The sequence below is a fragment of the Aulonocara stuartgranti genome (genome assembly GCF_965226115.1).
Source record: "Aulonocara stuartgranti genome assembly, chromosome: 2".
Lineage (NCBI taxonomy): Eukaryota > Metazoa > Chordata > Actinopteri > Cichliformes > Cichlidae > Aulonocara > Aulonocara stuartgranti.
The window spans coordinates 13362659-13389005 of NC_138940.1; the positions used below are offsets into that span (position 1 = coordinate 13362659).

At 42.1% G+C, this 26347-nt stretch overlaps 2 protein-coding genes across 8 annotated transcripts in view; one reads left to right on the forward strand and one right to left on the reverse strand.

Moving 5' to 3' along the window:
- shtn3 (shootin 3) overlaps window positions 1-26347 on the forward strand; it is a 510884-nt gene that overhangs the window by 406245 nt on the left and 78292 nt on the right. The gene's annotated exons all lie outside the window — the stretch shown is intronic.
- Window positions 412-18490, reverse strand: pcdh12 (protocadherin 12). Of its 5 annotated transcripts, none has more exons than XM_082551066.1 (6): window positions 18405-18490; window positions 15182-18127; window positions 10989-11077; window positions 7677-7828; window positions 2176-2340; window positions 412-1987 (listed from the first exon to the last, which is right to left on the reverse strand). In XM_082551066.1, exons 2-6 carry the CDS (start codon window positions 18026-18028, stop codon window positions 1749-1751), a joined length of 3492 nt encoding a protein of 1163 aa, XP_082407192.1. In that variant the 5' UTR covers window positions 18029-18127; window positions 18405-18490; the 3' UTR covers window positions 412-1748. The 5 variants fall into 5 exon arrangements, with proteins under 5 accessions (XP_082407192.1, XP_082407191.1, XP_082407190.1 ...); XM_082551065.1 differs by having other exon boundaries at window positions 10989-11080; XM_082551064.1 differs by having other exon boundaries at window positions 15176-18127.

Consider the following 26347-nt stretch of genomic DNA (forward strand, 5'->3'; position numbering starts at 1 on the left):
TTAACCTTTCTGACATCACTGGTCTGGCCTTGAATTTATTTTTAATGCAGGAACACTGTTTTGATCAGAAAATCATTTCTGTTGCTTTCTGCAGGAGGAGCTGGCATGACTTTTTTTTTTTTTTTTTTACCATCACGCAGTGTAACTGTTTCTTTGAGGCTGCAGAGGGTGCTCTGCACAAAGAAAACATCTGAGCAATCAAAGTCCACACAGACTGTTTGCGTGGTGGCTTTAGTGTGTAGTAATCATCATCGTCTTAAATAAAAAATTAAGAAAATCTGCTTAATGGAAGCAGATGTTTGAACAGCTGGATGAGTGTAAACAATTGTGCAAAGGAACGACCTGAAAATATACAAAGAACAGTGAAGCTCTTAAGTGCACATAGAGGTTGTGTTCATAAAGATCCACAAGTTTAAATATGATGCACATTTTATTGAAAAAGTTCATATTACAAAAGTAAAACTATATACACAGTGCTGGCTGTTAAATGGATAAAATCTGCTACATAGTGAGACAACTTTCAGAAGCGTTTTAAGCCAGAGGTTAAAGGACTGAAGCAGTTTGCTGGCTTACTTTGAGGAGGAAGTTCAGTCTGACATTCAGCGTGATGTTTAGTTCATTCTTGAGGAAAAACAAAAGGACAAAGCGACATTTCCTCCCAGTCACTGGTTCGCCTTCTGCCAGCCAAACCCTGAACAACAACAGGGTTTATTAGGTCCTGACAGAAGGAGGTCATCAGGTTACTGCCTGTGTCCGAGTTAAGGACAATGGAGATGCTGAAGTCTTCAGGTCCACTTTGGCTGTGTTTTCCCTGCACGTATTTTAAAACCTGACATCACAACGCACGGGTGAATTTTTGAAAAAATCTGATACTGTAGCACCAGTTGAACAAAATCTGAGCTGATCTTCAGTCTGTGCACCTGTCTAAACCCTGACCCCAAGCATAACGTCTATATTTTATCTTAAAAACTGCACATCAGCATGATGTTGTGTCCAATAGTGCAGCCTGTAGAGGAAGAATGTGAAGTGGAAACTGGTGACTGGTAAACTGGTGAAAACATAAAGTCCTGAATCCACGTTCATTATAGGGCAGAGAGGACTGAGGCGAAGCTGCACCTATATATGATTTCAAATGTTGGAGGCTCTGTCTTCCTGCTCCTCTTGTCTGTAGTTTGTGGTTGTGTTTAGCATCAGAGAGGTAGTTTATTTCCTGAGTTACATTTCCTAGTATTGTTTTCTTTTAACATCCTGGCAGCTCATTATAGTTGTACTGTACAGAACTGGGAACTAGAATCATGGAGGTTGTCCCACCATATGATGATTTCATTAAAACAAAAAATGTAATATTTATTTCATGTAATTTCTCTGGTCTCTGGCAATGCTTTAAACATGCTTATAGGATAAATGTATTTTACTCTGATTAACGTGTTATCTTTGTGGTGCTGTCTTCAGTCTGGTTTGTAAAATAAATAAGCTCATTTCCAGCCAGTGGGAGATGGTTAAGTGCACAAACTAGTCAAGCAGAGGAAAGGGAAGAGTGCTGCTGGCTGAGGGGAGTGTGAGGGCCGAGTGTATGTTAATTAAATCCATCACAGATCCACTGTGGTGTTATTTACTGTTGCACATGCCTGAATTATGTTTCTGTGACTGAATGCCTCTAAAATCCTCCACAAAAACAGACACCTGAAAAACACTGTCTGTTGCACAGTTGCCAGTCTGTTCCAGTCTTCAGTGAACACATGCTACGGTTATTGACAAAGTCCTGAGGGTGCGGAAGGCCCAGATCTCGCAGAGTTTTTGGCTGCGTTGCCAGCGGCTCCACCGTCCAGGCCCAGAGAGCGACGGTACGCCGCCGACAGCCGGTACAGGACGTCAGGCCGAGGGCCGGGGTGGGCATCGGCCTTCTGCGTCATCAGCATCTCGAACAGCGTGCTCACCTCAGATAGCAGAGCTCCGCCCAGTGGGCCGTCCTTCTCTGGGGTTTTACCTGAGGAGAACACAAAGAGTCAGAAACTCCAGATTTCTGTTCGTCTTTTTATAAATCCCGCTTCTGGTTCAAGTGAACATGATCAACACGATCTTCAATGATAATCAACTATTATCTTTTTATTTTCAGGATAATATTTCAACTTGAGGGAAAAAAAAGAGTAAAATAAATTTAAATGCAAACTTTACCAAACGTGGAGAAGGATGAAGATTCCAGGCCATCCCGAGGAAGGGTCTCACTTTCGGGGGATGGAGGGCTGTTGGGGACAAACACGTTGTCATGGTAATCGCTGGTGAGTGGGAGGGAGAGTCTGGCCATCCAGGAAGGGTCACTGACCTCTGAGAAAACATCATCTGCAGAAAGAGAAGCGATAGCTTTGTCCTCAAACCATCTCAGGTTATTTATAGTGTAATATTATAATATATCTCACAGGTGAGGGCAGACATGAAGGATGCACAAGAAGAAGGAAATGACACAGTGGCTTTATCTGGCGGCTATAAACAAGTTTTTTTTTCTTCTTCCATCAGTTGCATCCTGCATGCTTGGACCGTATGCCGACGATCACGTCCACGCTGACACAAAACTCCTCCCGGCCCTACCGGCTGCCTGGCGGGCGAGTCGATGTCAGAGGCGTAAATGTCGGGTGTGTCTCGGAGCTCTAACCTTGGTTTGTGTGTTTTCACTCAAACATTCAACATGATTACATGTCTGACTTCATTTATTCATCTACTGTAAATACACTGTCTGCTGGACAGAGTGTGAGGGGAAAACACAGAGATATACTCCTCATCCTGTTCCTCACCCTGACAACATCCTGTTGATGTTGTGCGCTTCCTGCTTGTGTTTTTATCAGATGTTGTTGTAAAAACCTGATTTCACACCAGCACTAATAAAGTTTTTCTTGACCCTAATTTAACGTAAAACATAAAAGATCTTTACAGCCAAAACCTGGATAAGCTCAAGTACGAGCAGGATTGTGGAAAACTTTGGCAGAGTGACGGGATGAGCAGAAACACCAGTTTATTTTCTCATTAACAGCATTTGTCAGTGCACATCTGGAGACCTGCTATAGGAAGCTGCTCATTTGTCATATTCCTGATGTTGGATAATGTGCCAGTCAATTCTATAAGAACATACATGTACTCCCAGACTGTATCTGCAGCCGTCGTGGACTAAAAAGCAGAAACTGTGAGAATCAGCCTGCGGACGAGCTTGGTCTCTTTCATCTAACCGCAACCAGATGGAGGATTAAATGTACCACCACAAACACACACTAGTGCTTACATGCAGAATGGTAAAGACCGCCCCCAAATCACCCACCCACCGTCCACCCCCTTTCCTCTCTTTGTTTTAGGAGTATTTCACCACAGAGCACCCAAACTCAAAATCCTCAAAATTACTAAACGTGTCGAGTTTCAGATCATCTTCCTGTTTATCCAAGTGTTCTGCCTGTAATTTGAATCCATCTTTATACTTTATTTAATCTGAACAAGTCTTTCAGGGTTTCTCCTCCAATAGGAAGCTTTAAACACTGAGCTCTCGTCGAAAAACAGCGAGGCCTTCTTAGCCTGCATCTTCTTTACCTGTGAAACAGGAGTCAGCAGTGGAAGTAACAGGTCTCATAGAGACTCGTTTGTGTCCACATACACAAAGAAAAAAAATTTGTTTTCTCTGTTTAACAGGGTAAAAAAGGCCGCAGGGGTTGATAGTTGAGACCAGAGACGTGCATGTCTCAGATTTTCACACTTCTTTTGTATTTTTTAAAATATGTTATGAATTAAATATCCATTACTTGGATAGACGTGCTGCAGCTGAAACTAGTTTTATAACCAAAGTTATTCTCCCCTACTGGCGCTGAATGCATTGCAAGCACACAATATACTTCCTACTGTAATATATTACAATCTGTGCTGGATGTCATGAAGAATGTGCCAGTTTGTGTCAGTGGACACAAAAAACTGCAAATCAAAAACTGTTTTTTACAACTGTTTTGTTTGTGCTGTGAGCTCCATAAACTCACAACAATGCTGGCCAGGATGCAAAAGCAGAGCGTTGTAAAATCCATGAACTCATAAATACCAAATACAAAGAAACCAAACACTCAGGGGGGGGAAGCAGCTGTTCTAACAGAGACAGAAAACAGAGTCAATTCACAAGAGAGGTGGGTGAAACATGAGAGACTCAAGGTGGAGAAACCAATCACCGGAGCAGGAAGCCAAGCAGTGCCTGGCTCATTAGTCATTATATCATTTTTTTTATAATAACCAGAAGGTGCTTTTGACCCCTAAACAGGAGAGCCTAAAGCATGCCTATTCAACTACAAAGTTAGTTGGGCCAGATTTTCAAACCGAGGAATTTATCTGGGCCAGATATTTTTTTTGAAGCCAGTAAGCAGCAGATCATGATCAATTTCAAACCCACACAACTGTACTGAAAAACAAGTATTTTTTTTATTCCTTTTCCCCTATAAATCTGGTGGTGACCTCTCACAAATGCACACCAAAAGGTCCATTTTTTTTTTTAAAAAAAAAAGGGAGCTATAACTAAACTATTTTTTGCACATTTGAAATAATAATAATAATAATAACAAAAAACATTTTGATAATTCCCTTTCAAATTAAAATAAATATTTCGCTGACCACTCACTTTTCCTGCCATGGATGGAGCCCCATCGGTCACAAGTATACAGACACGCTTCATATCCAGACCATTTTCCTCAAAAAGCTTAAATCTTCTCAAACATTATTTCGCCAGCTGTGTGTCCCTCTAACGGTAGTAAACCGAGCAATTTCCCATCCAAAAAACGGACATATGCGCACAACTGTGCATTATCAGTTCTGTCTGTGATCTCCTGCTATAGACATTACATCAGTTTTCTTCAGGTCATCTAACAGCATTTCAAACTCGTCTGACGCCAGAACTTCAATTCTACGAATATTTGAACTGTCCTACAGGGGTACGTTTTTAATAGCAGATGTCACACTTACTTTTCACCGCATCCATCACAGCCAGCATGCAGTATTTCATTGTTTCAGAATCTGTGAAAGGCCTTTTGTTCTTCGCCAAGAAGCAAACACGAAGGGAAGATGCTGCAGCTCTCTCTTGGGCTGTACAGGACCCACCATGGTAGTACAACTCCGGTTGTAAGATTATTAAACTCGGTAAAATGAATAAGTATTTGTCAGTCCAGGCAGGGTTAAACCGACAGTTTTCATTGTCAATTTTGCGCTTTTGGAGTGAGAAAGACATGCTGTTGTCGCATCATATATTATGATGATCGTTTAATATGTTTACATCACGGTGCATTGTGGGTTACATATTGCTAGGCTACTAGGAGTGTTGCATTCACAGTCCACACTACGCTGTAGGAATTTTTAATTTTTTTAAAATTAATTAATGAATTATTTTTTTGCGTTTTCTCTGTGTTTCTGCCAGGACCACAGGCAGGGCCACTCGCAGGTTGCTTCTGGGCCGCATTTGGCCCGCGGGCCGCCATTTGAATAGGCTTGGCCTAAAGGAACCGAAGGAAGCCAGTGTTTCCTTTGAATGTGTTTTAATATTAACAGGAGGAAGAAGAAAATCTACCTGATTGAAACTTCAATGAGCTGTGGGCCACTGTTGGTACTGTCATCTCATTGGAGGGACACTTCAGTGTTCAAGCAGTACAACAACAAACAATTTTCAGAAATCTTTGTGGGTGTTTTCTTGTTTGTTTGTTTGTTTAATTTCAAATATTGTATAACAAGACAAAACTACAAACGTGAATGCAGATTTTAACTGACTGACGCCTTTCATTGAACTACCAAATGACCACATTGGTCCTCTTTCTGTCCAAACACATGGCAGCACTTCTGCTATCATTCTGTTCATATTTAACAAAATAAAAGTGCAGACATAAATGTACACATTAGTTTTTAAATGTCTCACTGAACTAACACAGCCAATCCCTCAGCATGTTTGTATTCTCTGCTCATGTTGCCTTCATATTCAATCATTTTGGGCTTTTTAATGAACTTATTTTAACATTGCACTCAAGAACAAACAAATCCTTCCCAACAAAAAAGTCACTTCAAGGGACAAATTGCATTATATTTCTTCATGGCAATATACGGGCCGCATCTAGGGGTGACGTGGACCGCAATTGGCCCCCGGGCCGCGAGTTTGAGACCCCTGCTATGGATACACAAACATAAATTCTGTTCATCATTAAATTATTTTACACTAAAAATGACAATAAGAGCTTTCCTTTTCATATATATTTTCCTCTCAAAATTATTGTCAGTCCTCAGAGTGGAAACTTTGATAAAGATTCTTTAGTTAAAGCACAGAAGCAGTATGCTCATCTACCATGAGTGCAACCAGTAACTACAAAATACAAGACAAACCAACATAAACGCACAGCTTCTCTCCCCTCAGCAGCCATAACATCATCCTCAGGTATGAACAAAGGGACGTGCATTTATGTGTGTGATTCATAAAGGTGCAGGTCAGGAAAAAGAGGAATGTGCTGCCCTGAAGCTTTCTTCAGAGCTGAGCTGTCTGCAGCACAGTGTGACTTACACTGATGATGGAGCCTGCGGGCTGAAAGGTGAGTCAAGCACATACATAACTCAACAAACTCCCACTCGCTCTTTTGTTTCTCTCCCGCGCTCTCGTCCTATCATAAAGTGACGCTCGTTCTTCCATCATCAGCCGGTAACCCCCTCTGCTCACCTCCAAGCTGTGACCACCACAATGCCAGGAAGAAACTTTTTAACACACCTACGGTACACGCTCAGACACTGGATGAAGCGAGTGTTGGCTTTCATACCGCTGAGGAATTCCCAAGATGTTAGATAAACTTTGGACAATCGACATTTCTTATCCCTCAATCATTACTGCGTTTTGCAAACACGAAGTAATGAAACCAGCTGTTTGTTTACGGGGGAAACAACTGTCTCCTTACGGCAGAAGAATGTAAAAAAGAGTGTATCAGAGATTCAATCTCAAAACACAGCAAGACGTCCTGAGTGGAGTGTGTGTGGGTGGATGTGGATGTAACTTGCCACTGTGTTATTTCCTGCTTTCATCCTGTTTTCTACAGTTGTCTTTGACTGTCCATTGTGAGTGATCAGTCTGTGTGTGTGCTGCAGGGTTAAAGTTTGGCTGCTTTTATCCGACAAATCAAAGAGCTTCACCGGGAGGTTCCAGCTAAATTCACCAGTTTAGTTTCAGTAGATCTTTAAATAGACTAACCATCAGTCAAACAAACCTGAACATCAAATAACCTTCACACAGAGTCAGGACACACTGTTTTATTTTATGGACCTCTATGGTGGGAGGATGCAAACAATGCTTACAGCTACTCATGCTAAACTAAAGAAATCAGCTAAAAAAGAACAAGAATGAGCTTTTGTGGTCAAAAAACCTGGAACCTGAGTTCATTACTAAAAATATCTACAAGTGCTGAAGAGTTAAACATCATTATTTTACTGCAGTTGAGTCGGTGAGGGTTAGCTGGTTGCTTTTGCTTGGACGTCTGTTCATTTCCATGCTACGTGGAAATCTGATTAAGAGTTCTGATGATCCTTTAACGTGTGCTTTCCCATTCAGTGGTGATGACGATATCATTGATTTAAGATAGGATTTCACTTCCAATTTCCAAGAATTATTGCTAACCTCGGGTGTCTGTCAGATGTTGTGTGCTTACCAGGATTGTTGAGGAGGTTGCTGAGTCCTTCCTCCAGCTGTGGGTCTATTGGTGAGTCTCTTCCTGGTTCCCAGTCCACATCTCCAGCCTCGCTCTCGCCATGTCCACTGTCTTTGGTGCTCTGCCAGTCAGAACAGTCCTGACCTCCATACCTGCAGACAAACGTGAACTTGACTCACAAACTCTCCGTTCATGTATCTGTTTAACTTTGGGCAGCGTGTCTGTTTAAGCTGATAGTTTGATGTCACAGAGTTCTTGATAGAAACGTTTCAACTATTAAAGATATTTTTTTTTTAATCTAAAATTGCAATGGGAGCATTCACTTTATACAAAGTTAAACAAGTAGTTGGGTATGCAGTCCAAACTCATTTAAGAACAGAATCTGCCCAATTTACCTTTTCTCTGGTTTGGTTGTTTATTTTTTAAAATAAAACAATTCTTAATGCTTAATAAGAGCCAGAACATGAAATATAAACATATAAAATCTTTGGTGATGAGTCTATACATTAGGGATGATTAGAAGTCCCCAGCTCACAGTAACAGTGAGGCTCATGCTGAGTTGGCAGGAGCACGGCCATGCAAGGCTTAAAAACAAACATCCAATTCAATCCTCAAACTCAGTGAGAGGCATCGCAAACATAATGTGGTTAAAACACTTTAAAGCCGGCAGCACTGTTTTATATCAGTTACAGTCTGACTGCTAATTAAAGTCACATCCAAGCAGCACTGCTCTGCTTTGAGTCCACATGATGTTTGGATGCAAACTATAATGTGATATTTAGGATTCTCATATGTCAGAACCATTTCCTAATTGTTGCCAATACAAAGTTTGACCTTATTTGACCTTGAGGGAAAGTTCAGAGGTCAGTGTAACGTGATATTTAGAATTCCCATATATCATTCCTTATATGGCCATAGCTCTATATAGCATTACTATCAGTCTGACCTTCAGATCAATCTATGTGATAGAGAGGTCAGAGGTCAAATGTGACATTATAATATAAATCTGTACTTTCTATTTGTTGACGTCATGAATCATGGTTAAGTTCTAAGACATTCTTTTCCCACCAATAAATCATGAAGTTGACCTTGAGGTGGATGGATGTCAAATTTTAATGATTGTTTAGGTGACCTCACTCTACAGCCCTACAGAGTTTATCAGAATTCACTCCAAACTTTTTCAGTTATCGTGTTTACGACACTCTAACGCTACCAAAAACAGAACCTGCTTAGTGGAGGTAATGAGCTGAGTGCTGACTGCAAACTGTTAGCCACAGGTGACCTCACCCTGCGAGTGTCAGAGCTGTGTAGGAAGCAGAAATCAGAAATCTTTGGGAGACAAATGGACAAGTTTGAAAATGTTGCTAGGCGTTAGAATGAGTTTTTGATATCCAGTTAAAAACATATATTCCTTAAAATACAGTGAGTCACAGGAGACAGAACTCCAGAGTACAGCTGAGGTCTGATGTTTTTAAGGGTTTTAAAAAGGTGATAAAATTCCTGAGGTTTCAGGTGACAAGTCCTTTGGTAAGCACATCTCATCAGAGCAGCAGGCTCGGGCAGGAACCAGCGCACAGATAAAGGTGAGCTCACACACAGGATTTATGCACACTCAGGTGTGTTTTGTGAGTGCGATGAAACAGTGCACCGTGTGTATCAAGGTGATGTCAGATCTTATCTGAGCGCAACAGTGATGCTGAAGTCCTGCTTCCTGTCAGAGCCTCTGAATCACTCTGCTGCAGTCTGCTCTGGCGCACACGCTGCGGGGTTATGAGACACTCTTCCTGCGACACTGACTTTGTGTCCTGTTTTTCTGTTGCTGTTATTTCAGTCACAGCAGGTCAGTCGGTCAGAAACACCAGGGAAGACATTTGTCAGCTGCAGCTTTCACGACTTTAAGCAAAAGCAAAAGTTCCAGCTGAACAGTGTGGCGTTACTGTCACTGCTATGAAGGCACAGATGCTGGAATAATGCACTAACCACATTGAGTCAGGAGCTGCCCATATTCCCAAGTGCATTTTATTTATATGAAAGCCAGGAGCGTCCCTCACGGCAGCCACTTTGCTAGACATTGAAACACTAAACTGAGGTGAAAAATCTTCTTTAGTCTAAATCAGGTTGAAGAGATGTATTTTCACTTTTCCATTAAAGAGAGTATTTGAACACAGACAATGCTTAATACGCATTTCATGGTGTTGAAGTAATTTTGTTAGGCTACCTACAAAGATCTGAATTCATTTTAAACTTTTCAAGTTAGATTTAGCTCAGGTGTTTGGTGCACAAAGTAGCGCAGCCATAAAATACTCAGCGTGGTGATCTCTAACCCTCACCACTGGGTTTCACTTAATAAAACCACAGAACAACAACACGTGTTTGTACGTGGATCAGATTGATCATTATAACATATGCAGGTTCTTAAATTTGGTGGGACCCCCCCCCCCTCATATTTCTGCAATCAGAAGAAGACTGCATCAGAGCGCGCAACAGTGATCACAGTCTGAAGCCAGCAGCCATCTGGCTCTTAAACAACCCTCTGATTAAAGGAAAAACAAGTTCTGCATCTACATCGGGATCTTTCCTTCAGGATATCAGTCTGTTTTTTTTAAGTCAGTGTGCAAGTGCAGTTCCTATCAGGGCAGCAGGAAGAGACTTGTGGTGACCCGTGTTAGTGTCCGGCCACATTTTTAGCTAGAATAACAAATATTGAATCCTTAAAGGATGAAATAAAGACACTTTGAAGAAGACAGTGTGCCTGGCATGTCCACTGTGCAGTCACTTCTACTAGAAAACATTACTCATGTTTGAATTTAAATCATGAGCTGAATAGACTACAAAGAGTTAAAACTAAAAACATGCTGGCATCTGATCAGAGTTAAAACTCTTCGGGAGGTGTGTGTGTGTGGAATGTGTGTGTGTGTGTGTGGGGGGGGGGGGGGGGGGGGGGGGGGACTGAGTCTTATTTGTTTCTTTTTGATGAAATGATGACCAAATAAACATGAATACTTCATTTGGTCTGAGCACTCTGTGTCACCTTAAAGAGTGGATTCTTCACTAATCTTGTTTCCAGCTGATTGACCCTTTTTTTTTTAATCACACTTCACCCCATCCTAGTTTCGTTCCCATTTTTAAGGCTCCAGAAGTTTAAAAGCAGTTTAAATTCATATAGGTACAGAATGTGAATGTATTTCTATTTGGAGCAAATTTTGAGTATAACGTGGTTTTGTGCCAGATAGAAGCAGGTTTGTGACCTTGCTTTGATTTGCTGCGTCTGTACTCCAGAGGAGGAGGATGGAGAGGAGAAGTCAGACTGACCTGCCATTGCGGTGAGAGTATTTGTTTCCACGGAAGTTCGTTCTGGGCTGCAGCTGACCCTGATGGAGGAGAGAGAGGAGCTGGGAGATCTGCTGTAAGGAGGAAAAGATGGAGGGAGAGGAGAGATGAAGGTGAGAAACAAGAGGAGAAAAAAAGGGTTAAACGCACATTTTCAGACATCACATTTCAGTTTATCCAGCTTCACCTGAGGTTCACCTGACAGCAAACCAGAGTTACTCCTTCACAGTGAGTACTTCTACCAGAAGTCAGGCACTGGCCACATGATATTTCAATACACACATGCTGCACACATATTTGTGCAGGGTCAGACATTAATATTATATATATATATCTCAGAAAGCTGGTGGGTTACTCATCGGGCCTGTTTGGAAGAGCGGGGTGTAATTTGGTTTCTACAGGTAGATGAAACATGTTTGGAGGTGTAGAACCTCAAAACCTCTAAATCAGTGGTCCCCAACCCCCGGGCCACGGACCGGAGTCATTTGGTACCAGGCCGCGAGAGTTGAGGCTCAGGTGTGAAATGTATGGTTTTCAGGGGTTTTATTGGTTTTCAGCGTTATTTTGTTATCGTTTTTATCGTTAACTTGGTTTTCCTGGGCCTTTTCACGTGTGTTATGAATAAATCTTCTTTTTTTCGGTACCGGTACTAGTTTTATTTTGTTGTATTTATCCGCGACACCTTAAAGGCCGGTCCGGGAAAATATTGGCAGGCATAAACTGGTCCGTGGCGCAAAAAAGGTTGGAGACCGCTGCTCTAAATCACCACCCAAGCAAAGCAGTTTCATGAGCAGAAGTCAGCAGGCCAGTGCGGTTATTTTTAATTTATTTTAATTTGCTAAAAAGCCATTTCATTGATTTTTTTTTGGTCACACGTGATGATCCCTCCCACTCTGCGTTTTCTTTGTTTTCTTCCTGGTTTTGTGTAGGAGGTAGACAGAGTGGAGCCACTGAGCTGATTGCTACATAAGCTGGTTTTCATGCATTAAATCTCTTTCTGTCTGCTTTGGCTCACTCTGATTGATTTTTATTTTTTTCAAACATTCGAGCTCATCTGCAGTCACAGCCACACACAGCAAGTTTGTGGTTTATGGCATTCTTGAAGCTGTTTTTTGTTGCACATTTACTGACCACAGAGTTAAAAATCAGTGCCTAACGAGTGATAACAGACCCTTTTCACTGCAGGCATTTTGAACTGATTAACACTCAGAGACCCATGACAGTGAACAAGCATCCACAGAGGATCTCCTGAGCTTTTTTCCTGCTGAAGGTCCACTGAATAATCTCACTCCTAAAGTGAAAACATTTTGTTTGCAAATCAAATCGATATGATTCACAAATTTTCTACAGACTGTGATGTAACTGAGGGGAAAGGAACATGTGCGTGTGGGATTATTTAATAAGTCGCTGTATCTCCATCACATGCAAAACATCACTTTAAGTAAAAGGTTTTTCTTTTGCTTTCAGAGTTGCAGCAGCTCATGTTTAAAGGATTAAACTGAAGCTCCAGTGTTTTTACTCTTCAGTAGTTTATAAGTAAATGTATGAACAGCTGAACTTTGAAAGAAGTCAATAATAAATCAATGTAACTGCCTTGTTAAGGTGAGTGGGTTTCTCTGCTGGTTGAACAAAAAGTGCACGTGATACGAGCGACATAAGGAAATTAATTCGTGCTCTTTGTGATTTTTGTTTTAGTGTTGCAGTGTGAGAACTGAGCGGCCAAGTCCGTCTCACTGCTCTGAGCTTTCTGCTGACAACTCTGTTATACAGCGGATACACACTGCACACCAGGGAGGAAGCACACACACATGTACAAGGTGAATAATGTGTGTGTGTGCATGCATGCTAATTTATGACTTTGTTTTAGCCGTGACATTTGTGTGTTTTTTCACGTGCACTCTGCTACAGTGACAGGAAATGGTCTCTACGTAAAAGCCTATTCTTCTCTGGCTGGTTTCCTTCCAGGACGAACTCCAAAGTATGCACAGTGATGATCATTTGTGTGTGTGTGTGTGTGTGTGTGTGTGTGTGTGTGTGTGTGTGTGTGTGTGTGTGTGTGTGTGTGTGTGTGTCTTTGTGAGGTGGAGGTGAACAGTAAATCCCCCTCCTCCAAGGCGTCGAGCAGGCCTCTTCCTCTGTGACCTCGAGGTGGGAGAGAAATATCTGAAGTCCAAGGAGTGCCAACTGGGCCGGCTGGGAGGGTTAAGGAAAGGAACTGGGCAGAACCCAAAAAGGCCTCTTCCCGTTTCTAATGGGATTCACGTGAGGATGTCGGGCCCGGCCAAGGTCTTTGTTCTCTGTCTGCAGGGCGTTGGCAGCGACTTTTTCCCTCAATAATGCAGATCTGTTTTAACAGTGCAGCATTTCCACAGCTGAAAGTTAAATTCACCATGACTATGACGCTTGTAAAGCATTTCTAAAATATAAACTGGCTTTTCTTTTTATCACCATTAATTGGTGGCATCCTCTCTACAAAATCAAATAAGGACAAATTAAATGAAGCTTTCAAAATGTGCTTGTAACTCCAAATACTGAAGAATTTATCCCCTTGTGGTCACGTGAAGTGTTAAAATGAAACTCCACATTTCCTGAGTAACATTTTAAGCACATATAACTGATGTTTATTTATAATTCCAATTATCATTGCTTGTCTATGTTCACTGATAGGTTCAAGGAACTGCTGAAAGTAAGCTGTAAAAATCCACTGTATGCTATTCACTCAGCACCAAACAACAGACATAACAGGAAACAAAGCTAGTGGCGTATTTAGGAGCCAAGGAACCAGATATTTCCTTTGGGAGATGGTGAAGAAGGAATCCTGAAACTACCCGCCATACAAAGGCCAGTCATCAGGAGAAAGAGTGAACAGTCAGAACTATTTTTCACTGGTGAATTAATGTTCAGTTGGTTTCAGGATCACAACCTAGAACATCACAGCATGAGATATAATGGGGGTTTTTTAAATAAGAAAAACTATTGCATGAAATAAATCCTGTTTGTTGAGTTATTTTAGGCCTGTGCAGACAGGCTCTCTGTAAGTTTTTTTTTTTTTAAGCCATTTGAAAGTGACAAAGCAGCGTGTCAGAGTAGTGTTAGCTTACACTATAAACACATGACAGCTTATTTTAGCCAGCCTCCCTCACACACTCCTCTTCTGGCCCACGTCCTACAGAGCATGGAGCGGCCCTTCCTCCAATATGAATCTGATATGTGAGATTTAGTTTAAAAGTCTGTCGGGGTTTCTCGTGGGGGATTTTTGGCTGTGACACATGAGCACATGAATAAATGTGCTACTTTTTGGTTTCAGAGTGATCCATCAGCGGGTTATTCTCCCCTACACTCACACGTCTCGGCTGACTCCAGCCTTCAGGCAGTCTGAGTAAGTCATCATACAGAAGGCTGAAAAAGCACAAAGACTGCTGGGAAACTGTAAGGGAAGCTGCTCTGTGTATGTGTGCTGCTGTGGTGGTGGTGGTGGTGGAGGAGGTGTGGGGTGCTTTTAATCTCTACTCTCTAATGGACTTCACTTCAGATTAATCTCCAAGCCTCAAAGGAGAACACTTAATTACTCCAACACTAACTGTAAGCACATGTTGAAATAAATGTGATCACACATTTTCGACCTAAGTAAATGGCATTTAGATGAGAGCCAGCAGCAGCACATTATCCTTAATGTTTAAGCTATAGAAGAGAATGTAAATAAGAGCACATTAAAAAATCATCATGCAGATTTATTGAAATCATTAACACCAGATAAATGGATAAATATGTCAATTCAACCTGCAGGAAAGTTGTGTTTTGGAATGAACGTGGCTTGTTGTAATGAGTTTCATTCTTGCAGCAAATTTAAATAGTTTTAATGTTTGAAATCAGTCATGTGTGACTTCATTTTACTTAGAGATCTCTCCACAAATGAGACCTTAATTCGTCTTTTTATGCAGGTTTAGTTGTATATACCGGTGAGTAAAGGCTTTTTAAACACAAAACAGTTTACTTGATTAAAGACACCCAAACTTATTTTATTTTCAAAGACTTGAATTAATAAATACATTCAAGTGGCCAAAATTGTAGATTAATGCCACTGATCATTACCTTAGAGATAAGAAACAAACAACAATAAGATTAAGTCTTGTTAAATATTATGGAATAAGTAAAAGAAGAAAACTCACCTGCACCTCTGGAGAAGCTGAAGAAAGCTCAATGGAGTCTCCAAAAGCAGCCATGGAAAGACGGACCAGGTTTCGAAGGATCTGCCGGTGAGCTGCATCACGTGCTCCATGTCCATCCGAGGTCTTTGGCCTCCTGAGAGTTGCCACAGATGCTGATGAATATTGTGAAACCGTTTCCTCTCCTTCAGAGTTCTTCGGCCTCTTTAAGGTGCTGGAATGTGAGACTGAGGAAGAGGATGAAGTGTTTCTGGATTTGTGAAGAGTCCGGTATGATGTTGCTGGAGATGAAGGTAAGGTTCCATCAAGTTCAATGTTTCCAGGTTTCCTAAGTGTTCTGCAGTGATGGGTGTTGGGCTGAGTGACATCCTCTTCTAGATAGCCTTGGGAATGGAAGCTTGCATTCATAACTGATGGCATTAAGCTATAGTGACTCTCAATCTGCTGATCATCTGAGGCTGGAGGTGGAGTTAGTGGCTGGGCTTCACCATCGTCCTCAGGGAGGTCTTCCTTTCTTCCTCGGATTACGGGAATTAACTGGATGTCAGATTTTCTGATGTTCTTCTGTGGGCGCCGAGGATGGCGGGTGTAGGTCGATTCAGCCTGTCTGCAGTTGTAGGCCCGGTTGTCCCTTTTCTCAGGGCGGCAAAATGTTGTCACCAAAGCGATGGCCAATAGAAGAAGCAGGCATGTAGCACCGAGGCAGATTGCCATCATCATAGTGAAGCTGAGCTGTCCACGGTTTCCAGGTGATGAGTTCTTTAGATGGTCCTTGAGGTTTATGAAAGTCACCTCCAGAGTTGCCTTAGTAGCCAACCTCGGAGTGCCCATGTCAGAAACAGTGATGTCCACCTTAAAGGTTTTCCCAATGAGTTCGGTAGCATTAGTGGTATTAACAAACAGCTGGCCTGAGGTGTTATTCAGCCAAAAGAGCTCAGACGGGTTTCCATCAGTAATGAGGTACTGGAGTTTCCCATTGAGTCCCGTGTCCTGGTCTTCTGCTTTGATTGTTGATGCGAGAAATCCAAGCCCCTCTCTGACTGAGTGATCAGTTGCCACATTGGTGGCTTCCTCTTTGATGGCATTCCCCAACTCTGTCACAATCTCACCTCTGTATGCATCAACGGGTACACTGAGAGATGCTACACCTTTTCTTGGTTTTGGCTCCTTGATGACCGGGAAGTTGTCATTTACATCTTCTATGTCAATATGTACTCTAGCTGTGCTTGTGAGTGGTGGATGTCCATGATCAACGGCTTCCACAATGAAAGAGTAGTTCTTGAATGCCTCGTAGTCTAAAGGTTGCTGGACACTTATGACACCAGTTTTGGGGTGAATTGAGAAAGTCTGCGTTTTAGTTTCCTCAACAATGGAGTAGGAGACTTTTCCGCTGAGCTCCAGGTCCTCATCATGGGCTTCGACTTTGAGAATGTGGTAGCCTGTCATGTTGTTCTCCTTGAACGAAGCTCTGTAGATGGGGATCGAAAATACTGGGGCATTGTCATTCTCATCCAGAACATAGACAGGTAGATGTTCGACATAAGAAAGTAAGGGGTTTCCGCTATCCCGGGCAAAGAGCGTGATATTATACTGCATAACCTTCTCACGATCCAGGGAGCCGCTGGTGACAATCATGTAGTCGTTGCCGTGCATCTTTTTAAGTCGGAAAGGGCCTGAGCCTTGTTGAATCTGTGCAGTCACATTTCCATTTCTTCCTGAATCTGCATCAGAGACCGTCACCACAGCAAGGAGAGTATCCTCTGGAGCTCCTTCCAGCACAGTTATAACCTGCGAGCTGGCTGGGGTCCAGGTCAGGCGTATCCTCGGTGCATTATCATTAATATCTATGAGTTTGACGTGCAATCTGCAGTAAGAGGGGATCGCATTTGGCCCATGATCGCTGGCCTGTACAATTACTTCGTAAGAAGACTGGGCCTCGTAATCCAATGGTGCCCTGATACTCACTTCTCCCGTTTGTGGGTCCACATAGAAGAGCCTTTGAACTTCTGGATGTGTGTGCTTACTAAATGAGTACTCAACCTCCCCATTGGCTCCCTGGTCTGGATCAGTGGCCTTGAGCTTGATCACAGTAGTCCCGAGTGCTGTGTCCTCTGGTAATGACACAGTTGGATTGCTGTCCTCAAATGTGGGGCTGTTATCATTTGAGTCCTGAATACTAACACGGACTAATGTGCTCCCAGATTTGGGTGGATTCCCTTTATCCCACGCCACAAGGGTAAGATCAAAGGAAGCCTGAATTTCCCTGTCTAATTCTTTGACAACCACCAGCTCTGCCTGTTTCGTCCCACCAGGACCAACTGTCACATCGAGATCAAAGTGCTGGTTGACAGACAGTGAGTAGGTCTGGAGGCTGTTGGAACCTGCATCAGGATCCACTGCCCAGTCCAATGGGATTCGCTTCCCAAGGCTAGCAGTTTCTGAGATCTCCACTTCTTGCAAAGTATTGGGGAAGCTGGGACTGTGGTCATTTAAGTCCATTACTTTCACGTGAACCCGCAGGCACTTCACAGCACCTCGTTTCCTGTAGAGGACACTAAACGCCACCTCACACAGGTCAGTCCCTCGGCACAACTCCTCCCTGTCCAATCGGCCCTGGGTGGAGACAACCCCATCTCGAGTGGTGACAGAAAAAGGAAGGGCTTTTCCCTGCTCCACCACCTGGAAATCCTCCAGAGATCCGCCTTCGTCCCTCTGCCGCAGGTCATCCGCCAGACAGCTGACCCGGGTTCCCGCCGGCTGCTCCTCCGAAACCTGGTACTGAATAGTTGTTGATGAGCAATGTGAGGAGAGGGTCTTGGAGCAAAGACTCGCAACGAGAAGCAGAGCGAGCAGCATGATGATATAAAGTAATAGTTAGCTGCTGTCTAAAAAAAGGTTTGTTTTTTTCTGTGAAAGACTAATTAAACAGACATCTCTAAGAATCCATGCGCTGACCTGTAAAGAAACAAATAAGAGATATTTTAAAATCGAAAGACTGTTAAGTGAAATTATTTTGTGACTCTCTCTGCTGTCAGATAAAATGATAAAATTCACATTTCTCCCAAACTAACCACCACGACCAAGTCAACAAAGTTAAGAAAAACTGATGGTTTTCAAACACAAATACCTAGAAAAAAAAATCCAACATGGTCAGGATACAATTATAGAAGCCTACAATTAAGATATCATCCTCTCTTTTCTTCCCACACGTCTGCCTGCTGTTGTTACTCACACATACAGCTGCTGGCTTCCAGCCTCTCACTTCATCCTCCTTGACTCTGTAAAGTTTGGTTCCAACTGAGAAAGCTTGGAAGTGGGTTTCCACATGCTAGAAGGGCACCAGCCAATCCAAGAGCAGGAGGAGGGTCATATGTAAATGAGTCCAGACTGAACACAAAAGAGACGCTCTCCCCTGTACCGAGCAAACTCAGCTCAACTCTGGAGTGCCTTCAGAGAAATATGACACTGCCTCTCTGTCACTTACCCCCCCCCATTGGTCTGCATTTCATCACAACCTGCAGTGTGGGACCTTAAATCACTTGGAAATTTTGTTGTATACCAGTGGGAAGATAACTGGCTGCAGGATATATACCCGAGCTTCATCACAGTGATCTATATCTGACACAAGAATACAAACACAGATAAACCATAACACACAGGCTTATTGTTCATGCTATTAAAAGTGTATTATTACTGCGCAGTCTGCCTGAACACAGTGATGACTTTCCCCCTCTTTGAACAGTAGTCTTTGTTTTATGTATTTGGAAATATGCAACATTGTTTTATTACCTCCTGGAAAAGCAATCCTTGAAGAGTTCGCCAGCTATGAAGTAAATGCTCAAAATCCAGAAGCCTGTCCTTAATGTGACAAACCCACATTCCAGCCTTCTCCCAAATATAATTACAGAGAGTTTCATCTTCAACCACACTGCCACATGAGGTCAAAACATTTCCAGAAAGCCATGGCAAACACATTTCGCTCATTCCTTTGCACTTAAAGGTTTGTTTATCAGTGAGAGGAGTTGAATGCTTTGAAAAAAAGTCAGTTCATGTCAATTTAGAATTGAATTTTATTTAGTTCAGAATTTAAAGTAAAAAGAGTAGAATAGTCTTGTAGTTTAATGTTTTTCCAGCATGTCCTCAGAATATCCTGCAGACACACAGAATTATGCCAAGGAAGGTTCAAGCATATCGCTTTCCTTTGGCTCAGACAGAGGGGGACTATTCGAAGCCTAAAACCATCAGTGCTGTCACCTGCCAGTGAAAGACTGAGAGGAAGATGGATGACTGATGAAATCAAAGAAATGCAAGACGACAGAGCTGAGAGTCCTGTTCAGAAACATATATCAGAGATAATTTATGGAACTCATAGTCACACATAGGATCCACAGATTAGTTTGCCCGAAATGAAAGCAAAGCACAAAGCAACTGACTTTTTTTTAAATAAAGTTGTAACTAAAGTGTAAAAGCAAAACATGTAATTTGCTGAACAGCCAACAACATGAGTGATTTTAAAAAGCTGAAAGTAATCAGCAGTGATGTGAAATCTCCAAACAACCGTCCAGTTCACTGACATCATAAGGAGATCGTTTCATTTCAGATTCAGTTCTGTTTCATTTATATAGTACCAAATCACAACAAGAGTTATCTCAGGGTGTTTTATTTTGAAAGGTAAAGAAGCTACAATAATTACAAATCATTAGATGCACTTTGGAAAAAAATAGTTCTGTGGTTTAGAGTGTTTACTCAAAGGATCAGATTACTTTCTCCATCAGTTCTTATTGGGGTTAAGAACTCAGGTGAAACTGAATGAAGTGATAGCAGAAACTGCGGGCTCACTTTGAAATGTAAGTATCCTGTGGTCCTTGCTGCAAAATTAAATTAAAAGGCACAAAACTGACTTCAAAATGTGATTTAAAGAAATCATTAGCGATAGTGAAAGGGACACAAACATCAGGTTCCAGAATAGCAAGACAGTACTGGAGAACAAAATATCTGAATTACGCCTAAATATAAAAAACAAACAGAATAAATCCTAAATAAAACATTTAAGTGTAATTTAACCCTCAGTGATGGAGGTCGTCTGTTCAGGCGACACAAACCTGAGCAGGAGTTCAGCCAGGCAGGGCAGAGGTCAGCTGGTCAGATGTGGTTATCTCCTAAACAAACAGCATCACCCGCCTGTCTGCTATGTGTGTGTGTGAGAGAGTGAGAGAGAGAGAGCAAGACCACATTCCCTCTTGAAGCTGCAGACGAGAATGTTTTCGCAGACACACACAGGCATATGTCTGCTTCCAATTAATCTACCACCTGTATGGAAGAATATTTATGTGTGTGTGTGTGAGGAGGGGGTTAAGTAGTTCTATACCATCAGTCTTCCTGTGTATACTCAGTTTTGTACTCGTAGTTGAAGTTGGTTCTTATTAGTGTTTTTCTTTTGGTGTTCCTACGTTCACTTTCATTCATTTTTGATGTTGAAGATGTAGATAAAAATGTCGCTCTTGGGTTGGGTTGAAAATAAAAAAACAAAACCCCAGACCCTCCACTCTAAAGTTTAATGATTGACATTATTTTTAGTCCCAAAGATGAAGCTTGGGGTCCTGAGGATGGCAAAATGAGTTAACAACAAACTAAACTTCAAGAAAGAGGTGCACATCAATGATAGTGTGAGGGTGCTCTCTGAGAAGAGAGACAAAATGAACACAAACAGATTAAAATACATGCAACAGACAGAACAGCTGCTGAGACAAGCAAGAGGGACTTAAAGGTCCATAAATGAGCAAAAAGAGAAGCAAAGCTAGAAGCAGATGCAGGACACACTAAAACAGATGCAAAAGAAAAAAAAAAAACAATTGTAATGATAAGACCAGAACTCATGTAAATCCAAACAGACAGAGGGAAACCAGACAAAAATATACAAAATTAACAAAATTAGATGCAGAAACAGTGGAAACTGAGGAGAAACGACTGATAAGGCACACCATGAATAGCACTGCAAATAACATGTACGGTTAACATTTACACAAAAACGATTCAGAACTAAGATCAGATAGGCTGATGGAGGTCATTCTGTTTTCTTCATTGTTAATCCAGTGCACTGTTGGGTGGGGCTGCCGGAGCCTGGAAAGGTGTGGCAAACCTGGACAGGTCCTCCTGTCCATCACAGACTGAAACGGACTAAAATGAAATGCAAAATGCAAAATGCTCTTCAGTGGGGCAGACAGACACACAATGAACAAAATTTACAGTACAACCACAAAAAAACCGACTGAAACATTCTGTCTTCAGGTAAATTAATTTATTAAGTTTGTTCTTTGAGTAAATTGGCAGAAAATAAACAGAAAACAGAATTTTGTATGAAGCAAAAATGATCACAAAGGCAAAAAAGAACAGCATTCAAGTCTCCAAGTGCAAACCAGCAAATAGATGCAAAATATCCACAGAGAGACTCCAACTGTGCAGAATCCACAAGCAGAAGTGATTCTGCTGCAAAAGCTTTGTGGCTGGAAACGGGACAGAGTTGGTCCCCAAACGATATGTAAAGGTAAAAGGCAGAAGGTGAGAGGAAACTCAAGCTCATTGTTGGTTGTCATTAAGTGGTAGAAGCTTCACATGACTGTGTGTGTGTGTGTGTGTGTGTGTGTGTGTGTGTGTGTGTGTGTGTGTGTGTGCGTGTGTGTGTGTGTGTGTGTGCGTGCGTGCGTGTGTGTATTTATCTGTGACCCCATTAACTCCCGTTAGCTTTGAGGTCCCCTGTAAATTCACCTTTTGTTTGGCTTAAACCCTCACTGAAAGCAGCTCAAAAACCCCTCCACAAACAGTGTGTGTGTGTGTGTGTGTGTGTGGTTAAAAGCAGGATGTAACTGATCTGCTGACCTGCATGTTGCTAGATAAGGATCAGAGTGGAGGAAGACAAATACCAAACACTCTGGTGAGGACAAACTCTGTGTGTGTGTGTGTGTGTGTGTGTGTGTGTGTGTGTGTGTGTGTGTGTGTGTGTGTGTGTGTGTGTGTATTAAATAAACATTCTTACCAAATTTAATTTACAGCCAAACACAGAAACTATTGTCTGCAGCTGCTGCAACTTCAAAAACATTAAAGTGTGTTTTTTGTTCACTGTCGAATCAGATTCTCTGATTGTGCTAACGACAGCTGCGTGTTTGTCTGCATCACATCGACATGAAGCATCTAAAATTATGAGACTGTTTCAACATGTAAGAGAAAAATCCTTCTCACTCCCAGTTTATCACATACTGGCTCTCATTTAATGAACTGGGTTCTCCTCCGCATCAGCAGGCAGGTGGGATGGCGCTGGCGTAGACCACAGGACAAGTTTGGGCTTTGGCTGTTGGTTTACTTTCGTGAAGAGGTTGTCCTCAGTGATCCTTCTGTGATATTTTTGTGTAGCTCAATCTCCGCCATTCTTTGCGCGCGAGGGGGTGGGGGGGGGGGGGGGGGGGGAGGGGGTTGGTGCACTGAAACAAACCAAAGAAAAACTTTTAAAATTTAAAAAGCCACCATGGTCACACCAAATTTGGGTTTTACTTTATATTTTTAACCTTTAAGTCTCAGGTGGAGCGGTTAAGCTGCTCCTATTGTCCTATCCTTTTGTTTGTGTCCTGTGGAGGACGGACTAATCATTTCAAGGCTGATGGAAGCCACAGTTCAGACTCTCTATATGTTGCCTTTGTCTTTATTAGTCCGATAACTCTGTTCACCTTCATGTTCTTTTCTTGGAACCTGTCCTGGAAACCAGCCTGCTTGAATGTGGCCATGCCTCCGTAAGCGCCATCAGCCACTCTCTCCTGCCTTGGTCAGCTTCTCTGTTCTCTGCAGAGGAAACGGCTCAGCTGCTTCCCACTCTCCACCTGTGAACTTCTATTCACCTTGGGGTTTTTTTTTTTTGCCAGGTCAGTACTCCTCCTAGACTCCAATCCTCACTCCTGGCAAGTAAGACTTTTGCCTTTGATCACAAACAACATGCAAAAAACCAACCAACCCCTTCGTGACCATTTGGAAGCTTTTACTCCAGCAGTGCTCCTGGTCCAGCTACTTTGGAGAACTGGTTTTATACAAAGACTTTTGAGTTTCAAACATTTCAAACTGCCGACAGTCTGTTATCTGAGTCTGTGTTTAGCCTAATTATGAAAATTGTAATAGAAGCTGAAATATCCTCACCTAAAGATGATTAGTGTTATTGAACTGCTTTGGTCAGAGTTCCTTATTCTGTCTTTCCATTGAAACAATGTTCAGATGACACTTTAATCAAAGGCTTATCCTAAATCAATCTGCAGCCATTGTTCACCTGTTACACTCATGCCCGTGCCTCAGTAACAGAACATTGCTGACTAAGCAGTCCTGCAATTGTGGCAAACGTGGCATCAGACCAACACGACAGAGTCAGGAGTCAGACTGTTATTCTAATCATAGAGAGGGTTTCTCAGAGTCAGATCATGGCTATACTTATAGCAGAAATCAGAGAAGAGAACTGAGGGATAGGAAAGGAACTTCATCCTAATAACACAGTCTGCTAAAGAAAGGAGCAAAGACTGACTGTTTGCTAGCTGAAGCAGCTTTAAGGTGACGTGGATGTCTTTAGTGAAAAAGCATCATCATGAGTTGATTTTGAAACAAAATCAAATCAAAGAAAAAAATCTTTTAAAAATATGGTTCATGTTCTAGAAACCAGTCTGAGCTTTGAGACACGGAGCTTTGTTATCCTACTGAAGACACTGCACTGAGGTCATAAAAGATGGGCGTGGTCAGCAGCAGCACTCGGGCATGCTGTGGAGCAGCAGCCTGTACACTGACACAGGCATGATGGCTCCATGTTTTAAACGCCGAGCTGACCATCTGAGACTCATTAGACCACAAAACGTTTTTGTGAGTCTGTGTGAGCTGTAGCCTCAGTTTCCTGTTCTTAGCTGACAGCAGTGGCACCCGGTGTGGTCTTCTGCTACTGTTGTCATCAGCTTGAGGGTTCAGAGATGCTCTTCTACAGACCTCGGTTGTAACAAGTGCTATTTGAGTTTCTGTTGCCTTCCTATCAACTTGACACAGTTGGACCTCTGCCATCCACAAAGCATTTGTACTCTGATATTTGTATTAACGAGAAGCCGAACAGGTGTACCTAATGAAGTGGCCATTAAATGCAAACCGTATGACCTCTGATGCCTGGTGTCCACATGCTGTGGTCGGTGTTTAAGTGAAGCCACGTTACCTTTTCTGGTTAAAATGCTGCTGCCAAAGTAAAACACTTCCTGTCTGAGATTAGCCCAGAAACAAGTGGTCTGCAGCTGCATCTCACACACACACACTTTTTTTTTGAAGGTGGTGTGACACTCGACTGCACTCTAAAACATAGATCCTGCTGTGTGTGGCCAACGCATCAGACTGCAGGGGAAGGCGAGAAGAAACCTCGCTGAGCTTTTTATTCTGTGCTGATCATCTTTCTGATCTGAACCCTGTGTCTCCTTCATCACTGCTGAAACCACAAAAGAAGAACTTCATGAACATTTTCCAGACCATGGAGGCTGATTTTCATCGGTAGCTCACCAGCTTCAAAGACCCAGATGCAGCAGGCAGGCAGGAAACACATGTGGAGACTTCTTTTTTAACCCGTTCTTGCACAGTCTCATGAATCTTTCATTCCATTGGGTTTTTTCTGGATGTAAACTCAGTGGTGTTGGTCCACTCTATGCTGGGCTGTTTGCTTCGTGTGTAATTCCTCACTTTCCTCCTTTTGTTTCCAGTATTCTTTAGCGTTTCCTGTTAACATTCACTGCTGCCGTGACTTCAACACTAAGTGGGTTTGTTTGGGTCAAAAAAAAGAAAGCGGGTAATTTCTATTGTTCTGCGTTCTTGAATGTGAGTTACACATTTAGTTTCCTGCAGTGAGAAGCAGATTAAAAATGCCCAAAGCTGACTCTTGGTCTTGACAGTTAAATCAGCAAAATTCAGTCTCAGCAAAAATAACTATGAAGCATTTTTATCATCATCTGTTACTGCTGCAGGTCTACACGTGACTCTTTAATGTGAACGCTCAGGAAATGTTTGGATGTGAAATGCTGCCATCTTGTGGGAAAACACAAAAGCACACATAAAAGCTGCAGTGCCCCGTGTTCGGAGATGATCACATGTCCAAAGCGAGTCCCAAAGAGCTTCTGAACCGGTCAACAACGGTTGACCTGGTGACCCGTAAATGTTTGGTGTGGCAGAGTTCACGAGGTTAGAGGAAGCCCAATGACAGTCAGTGCGTGCTGTTCATCTAATAGATCTTTGCCGCTTTGAGGTGTGTCTCCTGCTGCAGTCTTAATTCTTCTCCACAATGATGCAAAGCAGAGGCCGAATGGCGGCCTGCGTCTCCCTCATCTGGGAGGAGCCAATTCACTGTAGAGGACCAACTCCTGTAGCAACCTTACCTCTACCTAACAGAAACATCCTCTGAACTTTGTTTTAGTCATCGTGAACTAGGGCTGTGCGATATGACCAAAATCTCATATCCCGATATAAAACACCTATCGTCCGATAACGATATAAATCACAAAAATTTAACATTATCTGTAAATTCTGTGAATCTCGGGCAGCTGAAGTGTTTCCAGCTGGGCATCGTGTGTCTGGTGTCGAGTGTTTTACTGATGCATGAAACTACACATTTTTAGACATAAGTGGTAATGGCTGCCGTTTTCTTTGCGAGTATTTATTACACAGCGTGTTGCGGGGAAAAGCCTGTTCTAACGTTTGAGTCTAAGGTTTATTTTTTAGCACCTGACAGCTCTTTTTTGCTTGTCATCGGTAAATACTCTGCATACTCTTTCACGTGATTCAGTTTATTTTGAAAAGTCTCAAAGATCTTGAGCTTTATTGTGAAAGGTTTATGTGGAAAATAAACAAGCGGACACGTGATGGTTTTACCATCTTGTTGCTAACAATGCATAAAAACAGGCGCTTGTCCATCCATAGTATGGTTATATTAAATATAAGAGAAAGAGAGAACTTTAAGAAATTAATATAGCCACTACAGTGACCATCAAAACGATGAAAAAAAATATTGCCATAAACAGTTTATTTTGCAACACCACGAAACAAACGATAGCATTAAATGAAACATTAGTCGTTTTTATCATCATCCGATATATATCGTTATATCGAACAGCCCTATCGTTAACCTTTTTT

Coding starts and splice junctions, on each gene's coding strand:
- pcdh12 (XM_082551062.1), bottom strand. CDS start 18,028: ATGCTGCTCGCTCTGCTTCTCGTTGCGAGTCTTTGCTCCAAGACCCTC. Junction 11,081..15,175: donor CAGCTTCTCCAGAGGTGCAG/GTGAGTTTTCTT, acceptor TCCTCCTTACAG/CAGATCTCCCAGCTCCTCTC. Junction 1,988..2,175: donor TTCATCCTTCTCCACGTTTG/GTAAAGTTTGCA, acceptor TGTTCTCCTCAG/GTAAAACCCCAGAGAAGGAC.